The following is a 16,610-nucleotide window of genomic DNA, read 5'->3' on the forward strand; positions in this document are numbered from 1 at the left end:
TGGTGGCTGCTATTCCTCCTGTACCCTCAGCCACCAGTCTTGGCACTTCCCATTTGTAGTTCTCTACAGCAAGCAGGGACTTGTATTTCTGCCCTGCTTGCTGTAGTGGGCAGAGAGGTCTTGCATACCCCCGGTCTGTACCACCCACGGAGGTGGCGTCGCCCTCCTCCTCTGCTCCCTGCCAGAGCATGTCAGTCACTGCCCCCAACACTCGACCCCCCCCCCCTCTACATGGCCCCCTGCCACACCCCGCTCGTCGTTTCTGTCAGTGCAGCAGTGATCGTTACAAGACACCAGTCGGATGACAGAGCGGGGATCTCCGGCTGTGACAAATCTTGTATGTGAAACACTGATCTTGCTGTAAAGTCTTATCACAATGCTGGTCCAGGATGCCATACTTTACGGCGATCGGTGTTTCACATACAAGATCTGTCACAGCCGGAGATCCCTGCTCTGTCATCTGGCTGGTGTCTTGTAACGATCCCTGCTACACGTATGGATACTGATGAGGCTGCATTGGTGGGCACAGGCATGCTGCGCTAGGGGGTACAGAGGCTGCACTGGTGGCTACTTGTGGGCACTGATGAAGCTGCACAGAGGTGGCACTGAGGCTGCACTGATGGGCACTGATGAGGCTGCACTAATGAACTGCACTAATGGGCACTGAAATGCTGCACTTATGGGCACTGATAGTCCACTGATGAGCAGTGGACAATGTCCACAGGTGGGCACAGATAGGTTGACGCCGTTCACTGCCAAATATCTGTAGGAGCAGTTTTCACTATGCCTGCAAAGTTTGCAGTCATTTTTTATGTCTTTTTTTCAGTTTGAGGTGTATTATATGTGACGTTCCTTATCGCAGAGTCTGGTATTGTGGTAACATTGAAGTTTATTGAGATTTCCATACATTAGGGAGTTCCACCATTATTGTGTTATTGATTAGTAAGTTAGTGCTGCACTTTTTTTTTTTTTCTCATGCCGACATTTACTTGTGCCACATGCTAATGTAAAGCAGCATGTCCCGACTCTTTCTGTGTTGCGGCTAGAGATGTGCTCATATACGCCATACAAGCACTGCTTGCTGTTGGAAAGATCTCAAAGCTACAGCAGGCGGAGGAATATTTCTAATACTGAATTACAGCAGAGTACAGTGTGTATAATATATAATTATGGGCATGTGTCTACAGTACATTAATGATTACCTAAAACAAGTAAGAGCAATATGTTTATCTCCTGTTGTGGCTGGAGGGGGTGAGCACAAACCTACCTATCCTGGTGTGTGTTACTGAGTAGTGTGGCTGCAGAATGAGGGGTGTGATTTATGTTGAAGTGGGCTGGTTCACATTTAACATGTGCAGGCCTAGTGTACCCTCCCACATTCATTGCAATTCCCAAAGCATGATGGCAAGTGTAGTTTGAGTATAGAGTAAAGAGAGCAGAGTATATGATGTAATCCCTATTCTAACAGCTCCCCCTTGGCGGAATAGATAGCATTTTTTTTTAATTGCAGAGAGGACTTCCTGAAAATTCAATTAGACTTTTTTCTCCTCAATAGTAAGGAATTTCACAAATGTAATAACTGTGTGTGTACTAATGGGGGATTTTTTGCCGATCCCTGAGTTCTGCTTTAAGTAATCTTAAGGCCTAAAATGATTTTTTAAACATGTGTGCCAAAAACACAACAGCTCTGGCAGCAAAAAGGTTATGCAAAAGTTATAACATGCAATAGTACCTAAAATATAATCTCATTGAAAGTACGCTAGGGGGGAATTTTATAAAGCAGTTACAACACTTTTGGCAGTATAGCCTGTTTAAAATGGCTTGTGCCCAACTCTGGAATGCTTTGTGACAGTTTTCTAAAACTTTCCTACATAGACCCCAGATTCAGGTGGTTCTTATCGCCACTTGTAGAATCTGTTACTATGGCTGCGACAGATCAAAAAGAATTACCATCAGTTTGCAGATCGGCAAACTGGCAATAATTTAGACCAACTCTGAGTTGGTGTACAGAGGATCACCAGTGCTCCGAGTGTGCCATTTTGTGCAGGAAGCTGTCTCATGGATATGTAAACTTCCTGCACAGGAGCTCCTTGGTTGCTGTGAAATTGGTGGCTGCCGTTTCCTTCTAACTACAGAGGGGAACAGATTTGTGGGGGGTTTACAGAGAGGAACTGATGTGTGTGGTGGGAGGGGTTGGTGGGTACAAGGGGAAAAGATGTGTTGGTGGGATGCAGTGGGGAACAGAGGTGCTGGGAGGGGTGCAGAGGGGAACAGGCGTACAGGGTGGTACAGTAATGAACACGTGTGCAGGGGACTACAGTAATGAAGCAATTGGGGTGATCTAAGGTGTGAAGGTGGAAGATTTGTAGTGATCTGAGGCCTGAAAATACAGGAATTGGGGTGATTTGAGGTGTGGATGTTCAAGTTCAGCTTTGTAAAAAAATAATAAATGCAGATCTTTTTGCAGGTAAAAAAATGTGCATTTATTATTATTTTTACTGTAAAGCATTGTCAGTGTATCTGTCTGCTCGTATGGATAGGCAGTTGCACAGTTAGCCTGTCCATATACTACCCTAGCCTCTCCGTATACCTGCAGACCATAGCTGGCATGTGGAAGCGAGACCATGCTGCCACTATTTGTCAAAAATCTCCACCCACGCCACCTCCACCATATACATATACATGGGCAGGGTAAAAGGGATAGAGTCAGGGGTGGGGCCAATGGGGGGCGGCAAAATGAGGTTTTGCCTAGGGTGTCAAAAATCCTTGCGCCAGCCTTGTGTCAGCCAGCATCCCCACCCCCGTTTTTCCTTTAACTGTCAGCTGGGGAATCTCCCAGTTGCCAAATGAATGGGGTGAGGGATGAGTCCAACGGTTGCTACGACAGATGGGTACGTGAATCTGTCACCCTCACTAAAGTTTGTTGTGTGAAGGAGCGACAAAATTCGAAAAAGTGTGGCACTCTTGAATTCCACTTTTTATACTTTCCTGTTACAAAGAGACTTAATCAACTTGTCTTTAGAAAAGTTTTGCCTTAGTCAAATTTTATGTAATTCAATAGTCCCTTAAAGCAGATGATGTGATTGTAAAGGTTCACTTTTTTTAATTGTATTTAAATACTAAACATGTCACACTTACCTACTCTGTTTTACACTGAGCAGCCCCAATCCTCCTCTTCTTGGGTCCCCCCACCGCCACTCTTGGCTCCTCCCCTTTGCTGAGTGCCCACACAGCAAGTTGCTTGTTATGGAGGCGCTCGTGCAAGCTGTAATACAATAGATGTATCCAAGCCAATAAAGGACCGAGAGCCTCGGCTCTTGTGCACATCCCTGGATTTAGATTGGGCTCAGGTATGTATTTAGGGGGGGGGGCTGCAGGGGAAGCTGTATGCAGAAGGTAGAAAACCTTCTGACTTTACAACCACTTTAATTTGTGCTAGTCTATGCATTAAAAGATATGTATTGTCCTCTTTTTCTCCATTACAGATATTTGTCCATGTGAAAAAAAGAGCAACAATTGTTGATACAACTGCCTGTGATCCTCATTACAATTTAGCTCATGCAAGTCTTCCTTTTGAAAAGCGCTCTTACCATTTGGAAACCTTTCAAGATGTGGAGAATTTTTGGTTTGATTTGCAATTTGTTTGTCTGAATACACCTTTGGGTAAGCAGTGTTTTAAAATGTTTTAACACATTTGTCAGTCTTTTACTGGTCATATTAAATGTTCATACAACATAAATACTAGGGATGCACCGAAATGGCCTTTTCGGCAATTTGCTGAAGGAGAATTCTTGCCGATAATGGCGCCGAAAATCGCACAGTAGCGATGGGAGAACCAGCGGGTGACGTCACTCGTGTGGGCGGCGTGCACTTTCCTCGCAGTTAAGACGCCGCACTTGTAAGCACGCTCCCTGCTGAGATGCTGGCACCTTCCCCGCGGACGCTTCTCGTGCTTGTGAGACGCTGCTGGGACCCAAGAGATGGCTTCATAGAGGGCTGCACATACAGTGGGGATCGAAAGTTTGGGCACCCCAGTTAAAAATGTGTGTTAATTTGCATAACGAAGCCAAGGAAAGATGGAAAAATCTCCAAATGGCATCAAATTACAGATTAGACATTCTTATAATATGTCAAAAAAAGTTAGATTTTATTTCCATCATTTACACTTTCAAAATGACAGGAAACAAAAAAATGGCGTCTGCAAAAGTTTGGGCACCCTGCAGAGTTAATATCTTGTACTGCCCCCTTTGGCAAGTATCACAGCTTGTAAACGCTTTTTGTAGCCAGCCAAGAGTCTTTCAATTCTTGTTTGAGGTATCTTTGCCCATGCTTCCTTACAAAAGTCTTCCAGTTCTTTGAGACTTCTGGGCAGTCTGTCACGCACTGCTCTTTTAAGGTCTATCCATAGATTTTCAATAATGTTGAGGTCAGGAGATTGTGAAGTCCATGGCAAAACCTTCAGTTTACGCCTCTTGATGTAATATCCCGTGGATTTTGAGGTGTGTTTAGGATCATTATCCATTTGTAGAAGCCATCCTCTCTTTAACTTCAGCTTTTTCACAGATGGCATCAAGTTACCATCCAAAATTTGCTGAAATTTTATTGAATCCATTTTTCCTTCTACTCGTGAAATGTTCCCTGTGCCACTGGCTGCAATACAACCCCAAAGCATGATTGATCCACCCCCATGCTTAACAGTTGGACAGAGGTTCTTTTCATTAAATTCTGTGCCCTTTCTTCTCCAAACGTACCTTTGCTCATTCCGGCCAAAAAGTTCTATTTTAACCTCAACGGTCCACAGAACTTGTTTCCAAAATGCCTCAGGCTTGTCTATATGTTCATTTGCAAAGTTCAAACGCTGATTTTTGTGGTGAGGACGTAGAAGAGGTTTTCTTCTGATGACTCTTCCATGAAGACCATATTTGTACAAGAATCCCTTTATAGTGGAGTAGTGTACCACAACTCCAGTGTCTGCCAGATTTTTCTGGAGGGATCGTGCAGTCAAACGTGGGTTTTAAATTGCTTTTCTCACAATCCTGCGAGCTGTTCTGTCTGATATTTTTCTTGGTCTTCCAGATCTTGCTTTAACTTCCACTGTTCCTGATGACTGCCATTTCTTAATTACATTCCGAACAGAGGATATTGACATCTGAAAACGCTTTGCTATCTTCTTATAGCCTTTTCCAGCTTTGTGAGCGTCAACTATTTTCAGTTTCAGTTTTCTAGACAACTGCTTAGAGCAGTGTTTCTCAACTCCAGTCCTCAAGGCGCACCAACAGGTCATGTTTTCAGGATTTCCCTCAGATGAAACGGCTGTGGTAATTACTAAGGCAGTGAAAACTGATCAAATCACCTGTGCAAAATAGTGGAAATCCTGAAAACATGACCTGTTGGTGCGCCTTGAGGACTGGAGTTGAGAAATACTGGCTTAGAAGAACCATGGTGCTGATTTTTGGGGCAAGGTCAGATGAGTCTGGCCATTTAAAACCTTTGAGATTGACATCACCTGGTCTTCCCAGACGATGATTGGGAACAATCCATGACACTGGCAGGTCTCAGCTTTGCAAAGGGGGCAGTGCATGCTATAAATTCTGCAGGGTGCCCAAACTTTTGCAGACGCCATTTTTTTGTTTTCTGTAATTTTGAAAGTGTAAATGATGGAAATAACATCTAACTTTTTTTTGACATATTATAAGAATGTCTAATCTGTAATTTGATGCCATTTGGAGATTTTTCCATCTTTCCTTGGCTTCGTTATGCACGTTAATGCACATTTTTACCTGGGGTGCCCAAACTTTGGATCCCCACTGTAGCATGCTTAAGTACAAGAGTGGGCACTGTCCCTCCTGCATGGCTACCATTACTACTATTCGCCGGTGAGCATTGCCGCTTTTGCCTTACTTAAACTGACAAACAATCCAACTAGTAGTATTATTTATTTTATTATAGTACTGAAACTGAAATGATGCTCTTTCTGTCTATAGCAGTCAAACAACATGTATTACTTACTACTTGGCCTTTTTTAAACAACAAGCTAGCACTCTTGCCATGCAATACTAGTATTTAAAATGTCTGTCTGCGCTGCAGTACATCTGACTTGTAGCAAAAAGATTTTATATAATTGAACTGATTAAATATGATTTAAAATGGAATGGCATGCTATTTATTTTTTGAGCTATTCTGTAGTATACTTTAAAATGTATGCGCTTGTTGTCATTGAATTTGTCAGCGTAGTATAGGTCTACTACACTGACATGACAGCAAGCACATGATGTTTTTAAACATAACAGTACGCAATAAATATAATATATAAATTTAATAAATCATTATTATATTTATTGCGTGCTGTCATGTCAGTGTAGTATAACTGTATAGCTTGTAATACTAGGCTGACAAAGTGACAAATTCAATGACAACAAGCGCATGAAGTTTATATTATAGTATACTACAGAATAGCTCCAAAAAATAAAATAGCATGCAATTGCAATTTGCAGGCAATCCATTCCATTTCAAATCAAGTTTAATCAGTTCAATTATCTTTTTTGGTACAAGTCAGATGTACTGCAGTGCAGACATAACTAAAAAAAACTTTAAAAAAAAAGATTGGTTCGTTTCGTTTTGTTTTTTAAAGCTGCCTCCTGGGGTTTAGCTTTTAAATTGACTTCGTCATCTCCCCCCCCCCCCTCAAATTTCACTCCCACTATAAAAAAAATCATTCTATGCCATTATTCTGCACTACCAGCAAAGGTGGACCACGTCTGCAGTGTGTAAATATTTTAAAGTTTCTGATAAAGACCCAAAATTTGCAATCTGTAGTCTTTGCTCAGCAGAAATTTCAAGAGGGGGTACAGTGCCAAGGCATTTTTTAACAACCGGTTTGATACACCACCTGAAAACACGTTATCCAGTTCAGCATTCAGATTACAAGAAAACAGTGCCACTTCCAAAAAGTGCCTCAGGCTTAACACCATCTGTGGCCACAGTCTTTGAAAAGGTTAAAAAAATTGCAAGTGACAGTCCCAAAGCTTGTGCCATTACAGATAAAATTATGGAATTTATTGCATTAGACGACCAGCCATTCTCTGTTGTGGAGGACGTTGGATTCCGTAGGCTCATGCAACATATTGAGCCGCGTTACTACCAAGCAGATGCTACTTTGCAGATGCCTGTCTACCTGAATTGTTTTGCAGTGTTAGAAAACACGTTCATGAGCTCATGATTACCGACATCATAGCAATCAGTTTTACTACCTACATTTGGAGTTCAGACGTCAGTCCAACGAGCATGCTTTGCCTGACAGCGCAGTGGATAGATGACAAATTTCAATTGCAAAACATCCTACTTAATGCACATGAGTTTGTTGGATCATATACTGCAGCAGCAGCAATATCTGACGCTTTTAAAACCATGCTTTACACCTGGCACATTGAGAAGTCTAAAGTGCATTTGATTGTCTGAGATAATGCGCGGAACATGGCAAAGGCAATGGAGGACGGTGAACTTAAAAGCATACCATGTATGGCACACATGCTGCAAATGGCTGTAAATGAAGGATAGCTGAGTCAGCGCACCATATTTGATATTGTATCAAAAGGAAGAAAAATTGTGGGTCTCTCCACTTGCTTATTCCAGATTACAAGCTTTGCAAATGCAGTTTGGAATGCCACCGAAACTACTGCAGCAAGATGTCACCACTCGTTGGAACAGCACCTAATATATGCTGCAAACTCTTTTTGAACAAAAGCGTGTTTTAGCTGCACACATTGCAGATTACGAGCTGCCGGCAACACTGAGCGCACATCAGTGGATGTTAGTTGAAAATAGTTTGTCTCTTCTACCTCCATTTGAACAGTTAACAAAAGAAATAAGCTCAACTAATGCTTCAATTTCTGAAGTTATTCCTTTGATTGCTGCAGTGAAGCGTCTGCTAGGAAAAGAGATTGAAACAGACCATGGCGTAAAAACGGCTAAAACCACTCTACTGGAGGCCATTACCAACCGGTTTCAAAACACCAACCCACAGGCCAACCCTCTGTACTGCATTTCAACAGTTCTAGATCCTCAATTTAAAGAGCATTATTTTAATGTGGAGAAAAAGCAGTGTGCACGGGAAATTATACAGGCACAAATGGAGGTGGTGGAAGCATCTGGTGAAGGAGTTTCGAGGTATAGCACAGAGGAAAGTGAGAAGAAATGGTTGCATACAAGTAAAGAGGAACACGTTCCCTTCATATCTGATATGTTTTGAAGAAATTTTACATGAATGCACCCCGGTCCATAGCAGTGCTACAACAAGTGCAGCTACCCAACAGCTGGACATTTATTTAGCTGAACAGCCTATCGCCAGAAGCGACAATCCCCTTGAGTACTGGGGCATCAACAAACGTTTTCCTTTGCTTGCACCGATTGCACGCAGATATTTATCTGCCCCAAGCACCAGTACAGAGAGTGAGAGACTATTCAGTCTAACATCTCATATTCTTGATGAGAAGAGAAACTGTCTCTCCTGTGAGAAAGCTGAACAACTTTTGTTCTTAAAGCGAAATCTGCCACTTTTACTGAAATAGATTTATAAATCCGTAGCATAGACCAATTCATTTACCATGTTGAACATAGTAAATTAATTGGTATTGGACTGTGCTATTGGACAATTGGAATATACAACATAGTATGACTTACTACCTAGTATGTTCCAATTGTCTAGTTGTGCCATTTGTTGGTTGTTCATTGTAGTTCTTCTACAGTTTTTTGCACTTTTTCAATTTTAGAGAGAACTCCAGCTTTTGAACTACTGTACATACATAGTTTGTTGCTGTTGGGCCAAACTATGTCTCTCCGTAAGCTGTCAGCCTGTTGCATGTGCAAATGCTAAATTGTATGTTCTGTATCTGTGGCTGTCTACATACTCCAGTACTATACACTATACCACACTGTGTTCCTGGTATGGGCGGAGACTTCCAGAAACACAGACTAGTTTACATTGCTTGCTGTGATTGGCTGAGCACCGCTGCTGTAGACTAGTCTGTGTTCCGGGAAGTCTCCGCTCATACCCGGGGGCCGGAACACAGTGCGGTCTACTGTATGACTATGTATGTAACCCGCAGCTACAGACCTAGTCTGTGTTTCTGGAAGTCTCCGCCCATACCCGGAACACAGTGCGGTATAGTGTGTATAGTACTGGAGTATGTAGACAGCCACAGATACAGAACATACAATTTTGCACATGCAGTGGGCTGACAGCTTAGGGAGAGACAATGACTGACATAGTTTGGCCCAACAACAAACTATGTATAACTAAGTATAAAGAACTTAGCACATGCAGCTGCTGTCACCTTAGGGAGAGAACTTAGGGAAAAAATTACTAGTTCTCAAGTTGAAAATAAATAAAAATTTTATTATAGCATTAGCATATGTTAAACTTATATTTACAGAAACTGTGAAACAGAATAATGGCCTTGTGCCATATTTATGTTATGGTTAGTTGTTCTTTATACGTAGTTTGGCCCAACAACAAACTATGTATAACTATGTCAGTCTTTGTCTCTCCCTAAGCTGTCAGCCCACTGCATGTGCAAAACTGTATGTTCTGTATCTGTGGCTGTCTACATACTCCAGTACTATACACACTATACCGCACTGTGTTCTGGGTATCTGCGGAGACTTCCAGAAACACAGACTGGTCTACATTGATTGCTGTGATTGGCTGAGCACCGCTGCTGTAGACCAGACTGTAGACTAGTCTGTGTTCCGGGAAGTCTCCGCTCATACCCGTGAGGCGGAACACAGTGCGTTCTACTGTATGACTATGTATGTAACCTGCAGCTACATACATACACTTTTATCACACATGCAGCCGCTGATACCTTAGGGAGGGAGAACTGAATTACTAGTTCTGATTTAAGTTGAAAGCCAGTTTCGGTTTTCGGCCTAGTGTATTTTTCATTTTCGGTATCGGTTTCGGCACCAAAAAACCCATTTGGTGCACCCTAAATACTGTGTGTATCCATACCATATATTCTGGAGGAAAACCTCTGTAATATACAGTGAGATTCATTTATCAAAACTGCAACAGCCAGAATATGGATCAGCTGTACATGAAAACAAATCAGTGTCTATCTTTATTTTCAAATAACCCCTCATAAATTACTTCCCCCACCCCTATTCCATGCTGTAATTAGGAAAAAAAATGATGTGTGCAGATGTGCCGCCAGTCTCTTCCAGGCATTTAGGAGCTGACAGAGCCTGGGAGTGCATTTTGCGCAAGTATATTGGATTCAGTGTCATGTAGCAATTCCAGAAGGCAGCAGGATAGGACTGAAACCCAGCACAAAAAGCAACAAAACGGTTAGAAACGTTAAACACATTTATTTGATTTTTATAAGAGTAGGGGAAGGGGCAAAGTAAGAAATGGTTGTTTAATTCAGTTAAAGTATAACTAAAGGCAAAACTTTTTTTTTTGTTTTGGAGAGGGATTGAAACACTTGTCATTTTTTATTGCTGTCTGTATCCCCATTAAGGAGATTCACCCTCTCTATTTGTCCTGTTTACCATTATCATTGAAAGTGAAAGTAAAAATAATGCCAAATATTGAGTTGTCCCCAGAAAAGTAATAGGGGGAAATCTTCCAGTGAGGACACTACTTTTGGTGACCTAGGGGGTCCCCTGTGGAATTCTCTTAATCTGCAGCGATTACCTCTTACTTCGTGTTTGGCTATGGGACAGGAAGTGAAGGGAAATCTCCGCAATGGGACACAGTTGGTGAAAAAATTAAATCTAACGGGTTATAACTCTCCCTCGCTCTATCCAAAATAAAAGAAAAGGTTTTGCCTATAGTCCTACGCTAAGTTCTGCTTTAAAGTGGAACTTTACACACAAATCAAAACGTTCGCCTAAATAAAGTTCACCTCATTACTTGATAATGTTCTTTAGGTCCCCTGCAGTATAAAATGAATTGCAACATCCTTCACTTCAATCTCTTTGGCCCACAATATGTGTGTAAATACTATGACAGATGACATGCAGAGTACGGAGAACACACGGGTGCTCACTGGCTTTTCAAGTTTCTGTGTCAAAGGTTCCCTGGTGCATTCCCTTCTAGTGTAAGTTGGAAGCAGGAAGAGTTGCAGGACATGATTCAGGCACAGTGCTGACAATATGGAGAGGTGGAGATTGTGACAACTTGATGTGTTCAGTGTTAAATCTATGGGTGCATTGCAAGGCACAGTCAAAGCAGATGACAGCAGGGAGACAGTAATTGGCTTTTATAATGGGGGGGGGGGGGGTGCTGCTCTAATGAAGCTCAGGCAATACACAAATTAAGGTTTCTGCCGGGTACAGATGTCCGCCTGGCCCTTCATCTGCTGCTGGCAGCAAGCAAGTTATTCTACAAGACCCTTGAAGTAAACAAAATAGCAGAAGGGGAGCTGATCTGCTTACACAGATTGTATTCATAGTCCTTCCTCTATGCTCATTGAAAACTGTACAGCTAAATGTAAAGTAGGGCTAGACATAGAGCACACCTGCAGAAGGGGGGATTTCTTTATCTAGGCCATATCAGTGCTGCAGCCGAATGTTACAGTGAGTATGCATAAGATTTAGGGATGACGTACATTGTGGGCAGGTGAATCTATGAAGAAAGGCAACCAAAAATATTAAAAATGGTCCCACTATTTTGAAACAAGAGTAATAATAATAGTGATAATAGAGTCCATATACTGTATACTTTCCTTTTCACATAATAGCAGGTACTTTTATCGTTTATTAGTCTTATGCCCCGTACACACAGTCGGATTTTCCGACAGAAAATGTGTGATAGGACCTTGTTGTCGGAAATTCCGACCGTGTGTAGGCTCCATCACACATTTTCCATCGGATTTTCCGACACACAAAGTTTGAGAGCAGGCTATAAAATTTTCCGATCACAAAATCTGTTGTCGGAATTTCCATCGTGTGTACACAAATCCGACACACAAAGTGCCAAGCATGCTCAGAATAAATAAAGAGATGAAAGCTATTGGCTACTGCCTCGTTTAGAGTCCCGACGTACGTGTTTTACGTCACCACGTTCAGAACGATCGGATTTTCCGACAACTTTGTGTGACCGTGTGTATGCAAGACAAGTTTGAGCCAACATCCGTCGAAAAAAAAACCTAGGATTTTGTTGTCGGAATGTCCGATCAATGTCCGACCGTGTGTACGGGGCATATAGATTGTTTGTTTTTTGGGGTTTTTTTTTGTCACAACTTCACTTTATCACAACAAACTACAGATAAAAGTTCATTGGTGTCCATGCACAACTGCTCCAGGTTCTGTCTGCTCCAGTTTTGATAAATGTCCCTCAGTCTAATGCACTGCTAAAGTAAGACAATAACGAATGACAACTTGAAATGCAACTAAGTCCACCGATTTAATGATTACATTCAGAGCACACCTTTGCTAATTATTGTTACTTACCAGTGTGCTTATGTCAGCGCTCATCCAATCTAACCATCCAACAAATGACTGGTATCATAGCTGATTACACGTGTAGCACCATGTCAACTGCTAATCCAACAAAAGCTAAGATGACACCTTCCTTGGCTGTAAAGGATGCAAGGGCCACTTAATATATTAAGGGACCCTCTCTAGTCACAAATAGCAACTTTACAGTACAGTACAAGAAACTGTAGGGAAAATTATTATTAAATATACTTTACTCCTGCCGTCTGCCCTGCGAAATCTCGAAGGTAAATGAGTATCTTAAATCTTGAGAACACAATCCTACTCTGTGCTAGAGCATTTTCTTGCAAGGTTTGTTATACTCAGCATCCCCAGTTTTTACCTACAAACACCTTCCCGTCTCCTCTTCCTATTAGGGAAGGGGGTGTTCTGTAGAGATAATTGGAAAAATGTAACTGATAGTGAATGTCAGGCGGAGAGCTTGGAAAGTTATCAGCTGTCAACATTTCTGGCAGGATTAACAGGCTTAATAAACACAAACATGATGCTTCAATGGTGCCATTAACCTACAAAGTGAGACCAATAAGAGAAGCTCATTGTTGGGATTTTCATACACTTTATAATACATAAGAAAATGTGACCTGCCACACCAATAATGTCAAGCCTCCATCCCTAAGTAATAAATACAAAAAACAAAGAAGGAAAAGTGGGCCTTTAGATGAGACTTGGCATAAGCAAATGATGCATGGAATATAATAAACAAAAGGCATAAGATTTATTTTTCTAATCGTGTTGAACATGCCATATTTATAAAGAACCAATTAAATCAATCAACAATAAATTAGTGGTCATAATGACTTGCACATAAAATATATAGGCTCATAGCATATGGAACAAATTTTCAATAAACATGATTGGTAAATCGTTAAACACTTGTTGAAAATCATCATATAAGCAAAATTGATAGGAGAAAATTAATGGATAACTCATACATCGAACATGATCAATGCATAAATTAATGCTTGCTTTAAACCAGGCTTGTCTCGGCATTTTTGGATCATAGCTCAACACGTTTCATAGCTTTTCGCTACTCATGAGGAGTTTTTTGGCAGGTTTGTACTAAAAAATGGAATTAACAATTAGTACCCTCTAGGGGAAAAAAATAAAAATAAATCCATAGATTGCAACATTACTAATATTTACAGGTCAACTCCCCAGCCCAGCTCAGGTTCTGAATGGGAAATAAGGGCAAATTTTTGGGTAGGATGTCAGCACCGGGGTTGAGGCAGCAAAACCCACCACAGACGGGGACAAACAGCCTGAAAACAAGCCAGGTCACCAACCCACCACAGATGGGGACAAACAGCCAGAAAACAAGCCAGGTCGCCTGGAAACCGTTTCCTGGTGACCTGGCTTGTTTTCCGTCTGTTTGCCCCCGTCTGTGGTGTGTTTTGCCGCATCAACCCCGGTGCTGACACCCTACCCAAGGATTTCCCCTAATTTTTGGTTCAGAACCTGAGCTGGGCTGGGGAGTTGACCTGTAAGTATTAGTAATGTTGCAATACATGTTTTTGTTTTGTTTTTTCCCCTAGAGGATACTAATTGTTCCATTTTTTTAGTACAAACCTGCCATAAAACTCCTGAAGAGTAGCGAAAAGCTATGAAACGCTGTCAAGTTATGATCCAAAAATTTAGAGACCAGCCTGGTTCAAAGCAAGCATTTATGCATTGATCATGTTAGTTGTATGAGTTATCCATTAATCTTTTCCTAGCAATTTTGCTTATATGATGATTTTCAACAAGTGTTTTTAACAATTTACCAATCATGTTTATTGAATATTTGTACCATATATTATGAGCCTATATATTTTATGTGCAAGTTATTATGACCACTAAATTATTGTTGATTGATTCAATTGGTTCTTTATAAATATGGCATGTTCAACACGATTACAAAAATAAATCTTATGAATTTTGTTTATTGTATTCCATGTATCATCATTTGCTTATGCCAAGCCTCATCTAAAGTCCCACTTTTCCTTCTTTGTTTATTACATACACTTTAGCTTCAGTCCCCACTGGCCCTCCATTACTATATGTACACCCTGTTTCATACGATCAGATTGAGTGATCCACTGTAGGAGCCACAGTCTAAACTAGGTGGCGCAGCCATCTCCTGTGAACCAGCTTGGCCACTCAGTGCTGCACACTTTGGAAAATCCGTCCAGTTGCAAACCTCTCTAATGGAACCTACTAACAGCCAGACAGCTGGAGCTTTACAAAACAGATCTTCCATCTTTTTTTAAAATTCTTTTATTTTCACACTGAGCAGGTACAACCAGTTACATATTAATTTATATAACAGTGTCAAAACCAGGCATACAAAATACAAGAGTGAGTTTGTAGTCAAAGATAACAGAAACAATAGGGTCAAGGTATATGATAACTGATATTTGCACCTCCGTCAGAATTCATGGGGATTATACCCCTGCCAAACACTACTGCCAAAGTATGGGACCTGGGAGGTGCTCTATCATCTTCGTTGCTTGATTCGGTACTGACTCCCTTAGGTGTTAGATTGCATCACTCAGTGATAGATAATGTTTTCTCATAAAAAATAATAGAAATAATAGGGTAGGGAGCTGAATGGCTAAGAAGCCCAGACATGGGACCACATGAGAAGGTAGATGGCTTCAGGATTTCCTTTGTATCTGGCCATAAGGAAACCCATGTATGAGAATGCGTTATAAAGAGACTAATACCCCCGGGGGAAATTAAGAAGTAGAACGGGATAATGGGGGGGGGGGGCAAGGAGGGGAGAGGGAAAAGGAAGGGGATTGGAAACGAGAGGTTAAGATATCAGAGAGAAAGGGTGCAGAAAGTAAGAGAATATGAGATATGAGGTGTATTGACCCCTGCCTGAGGTGTATCACCGGTTCATTCAGTTAATTGGATTGCGCCATTTCCTGAAGATATGTTTCCGTGTATATAAAGTGTTGCCAGGGTCTCCAGGTTTCCCTGAAGATCTCTTCCCCATTGTGTAGGGTAGCCGTAAGGTCTTCCATGTCCCTTAATTCATTTACTTTCGTAAACCACAGGGATTTCGCCGGTGGTCTCTCCGATTTCCAGCAGAGGGGAATGCATGCCTTTGCGGCATTCAGGAGTTGGATAGTGAGAGAGGTCTTATATTTTTTGATGGGTCGTTCTGACAGATGGAGCAGACAGGCTGCCGGGTTCCCCTCCAGGGAGACACCTGTGAGGTGTCCGATTGTGCGGGCCACCTCTATCCAGAAAGGAGCAAGTTTGGAACATGACCAAAAGATGTGCAACATCGTCCCCTCCTCAGCACCACAGCGCCAGCAGAGGCTAGGCACCTGAGGGAAGTAGCGATGTAGAATGGTAGGGACCCTGTACCAGTGTGTCGTAATTTTGTAACAAGTTTCTTGCACCCTAGTCGCAATGGAGGATTTCTGGGCAAAATAGAGAATTTTTTGTCTCTGTACCTCGGTAAATTGGATTCCCAGTTCCTCCTCCCATTTAGTGAGAAACGGGGGTACGTATCCTTCCTCTGGTTGCGTTAGGGACGAGTATATCAGTGAAAGGCAATGTCGTATCGGTTCCCCCCGATGGCAAATGAGCTCAAGTTCAGTTAGTTTGCGGGTAATGCCTGGTTTCCGCAGACAACTGCGTAGAAAATTCTGCAGCTGTAAGCTGCTCCAGAAGTCTAGGGGGGTTCTGTTACTACCGTCCGGGCATTTAGGGAAAGTTGGCCATTGGGTTCCATGAAATCATGTAAGCATAGCCTGGTGCTCATTGCGAGTCGCTTAAATTGCGGGCTCTGCAAACCAGGTAGGAACTCCGGATTACCCAGAATCGGCACCATGGGGGACGGCTGTGGGGATACAGATGAGCGCCGAAATGCGTCTCTGGTCACCGTTAAAGTACTGCCAAGAGTGGGGTGTTCAATGATATCTTTGGGTAGTGATGTTGTAATCCAGGGCCAGCTCCTGGCCAAACCCCCGGAGTCCTCCTCCTCCATTGCCACCCAGTGTTTCGCCTTCGCATGGCAGTGCCAGTCCACTAACCTAGTTAGATGGACTGCTCTGTAATAGGCCTTAATGTCCGGCAAGCCCACCCCGCCCCTGCTTTTCGGCAAACGGAGAAGTTGGAGT

General features: G+C 42.1%; 1 protein-coding gene across 1 annotated transcript in view; it reads left to right on the forward strand.

The window, feature by feature from the left end:
* The window catches only part of GTF3C1 (general transcription factor IIIC subunit 1), a 395,149-nt gene that overhangs the window by 211,478 nt on the left and 167,061 nt on the right, over positions 1-16,610 (forward strand). The window contains exon 19 of the mRNA XM_073633018.1: positions 3,486-3,663. Within this exon, the coding sequence (XP_073489119.1) occupies positions 3,486-3,663 (178 nt within the window). The remainder of the gene's footprint in view (positions 1-3,485; positions 3,664-16,610) is intronic.

Source organism: Aquarana catesbeiana, linkage group LG06 (genome assembly GCF_042186555.1).
Source record: "Aquarana catesbeiana isolate 2022-GZ linkage group LG06, ASM4218655v1, whole genome shotgun sequence".
Classification (NCBI taxonomy): Eukaryota; Metazoa; Chordata; class Amphibia; order Anura; family Ranidae; genus Aquarana; species Aquarana catesbeiana.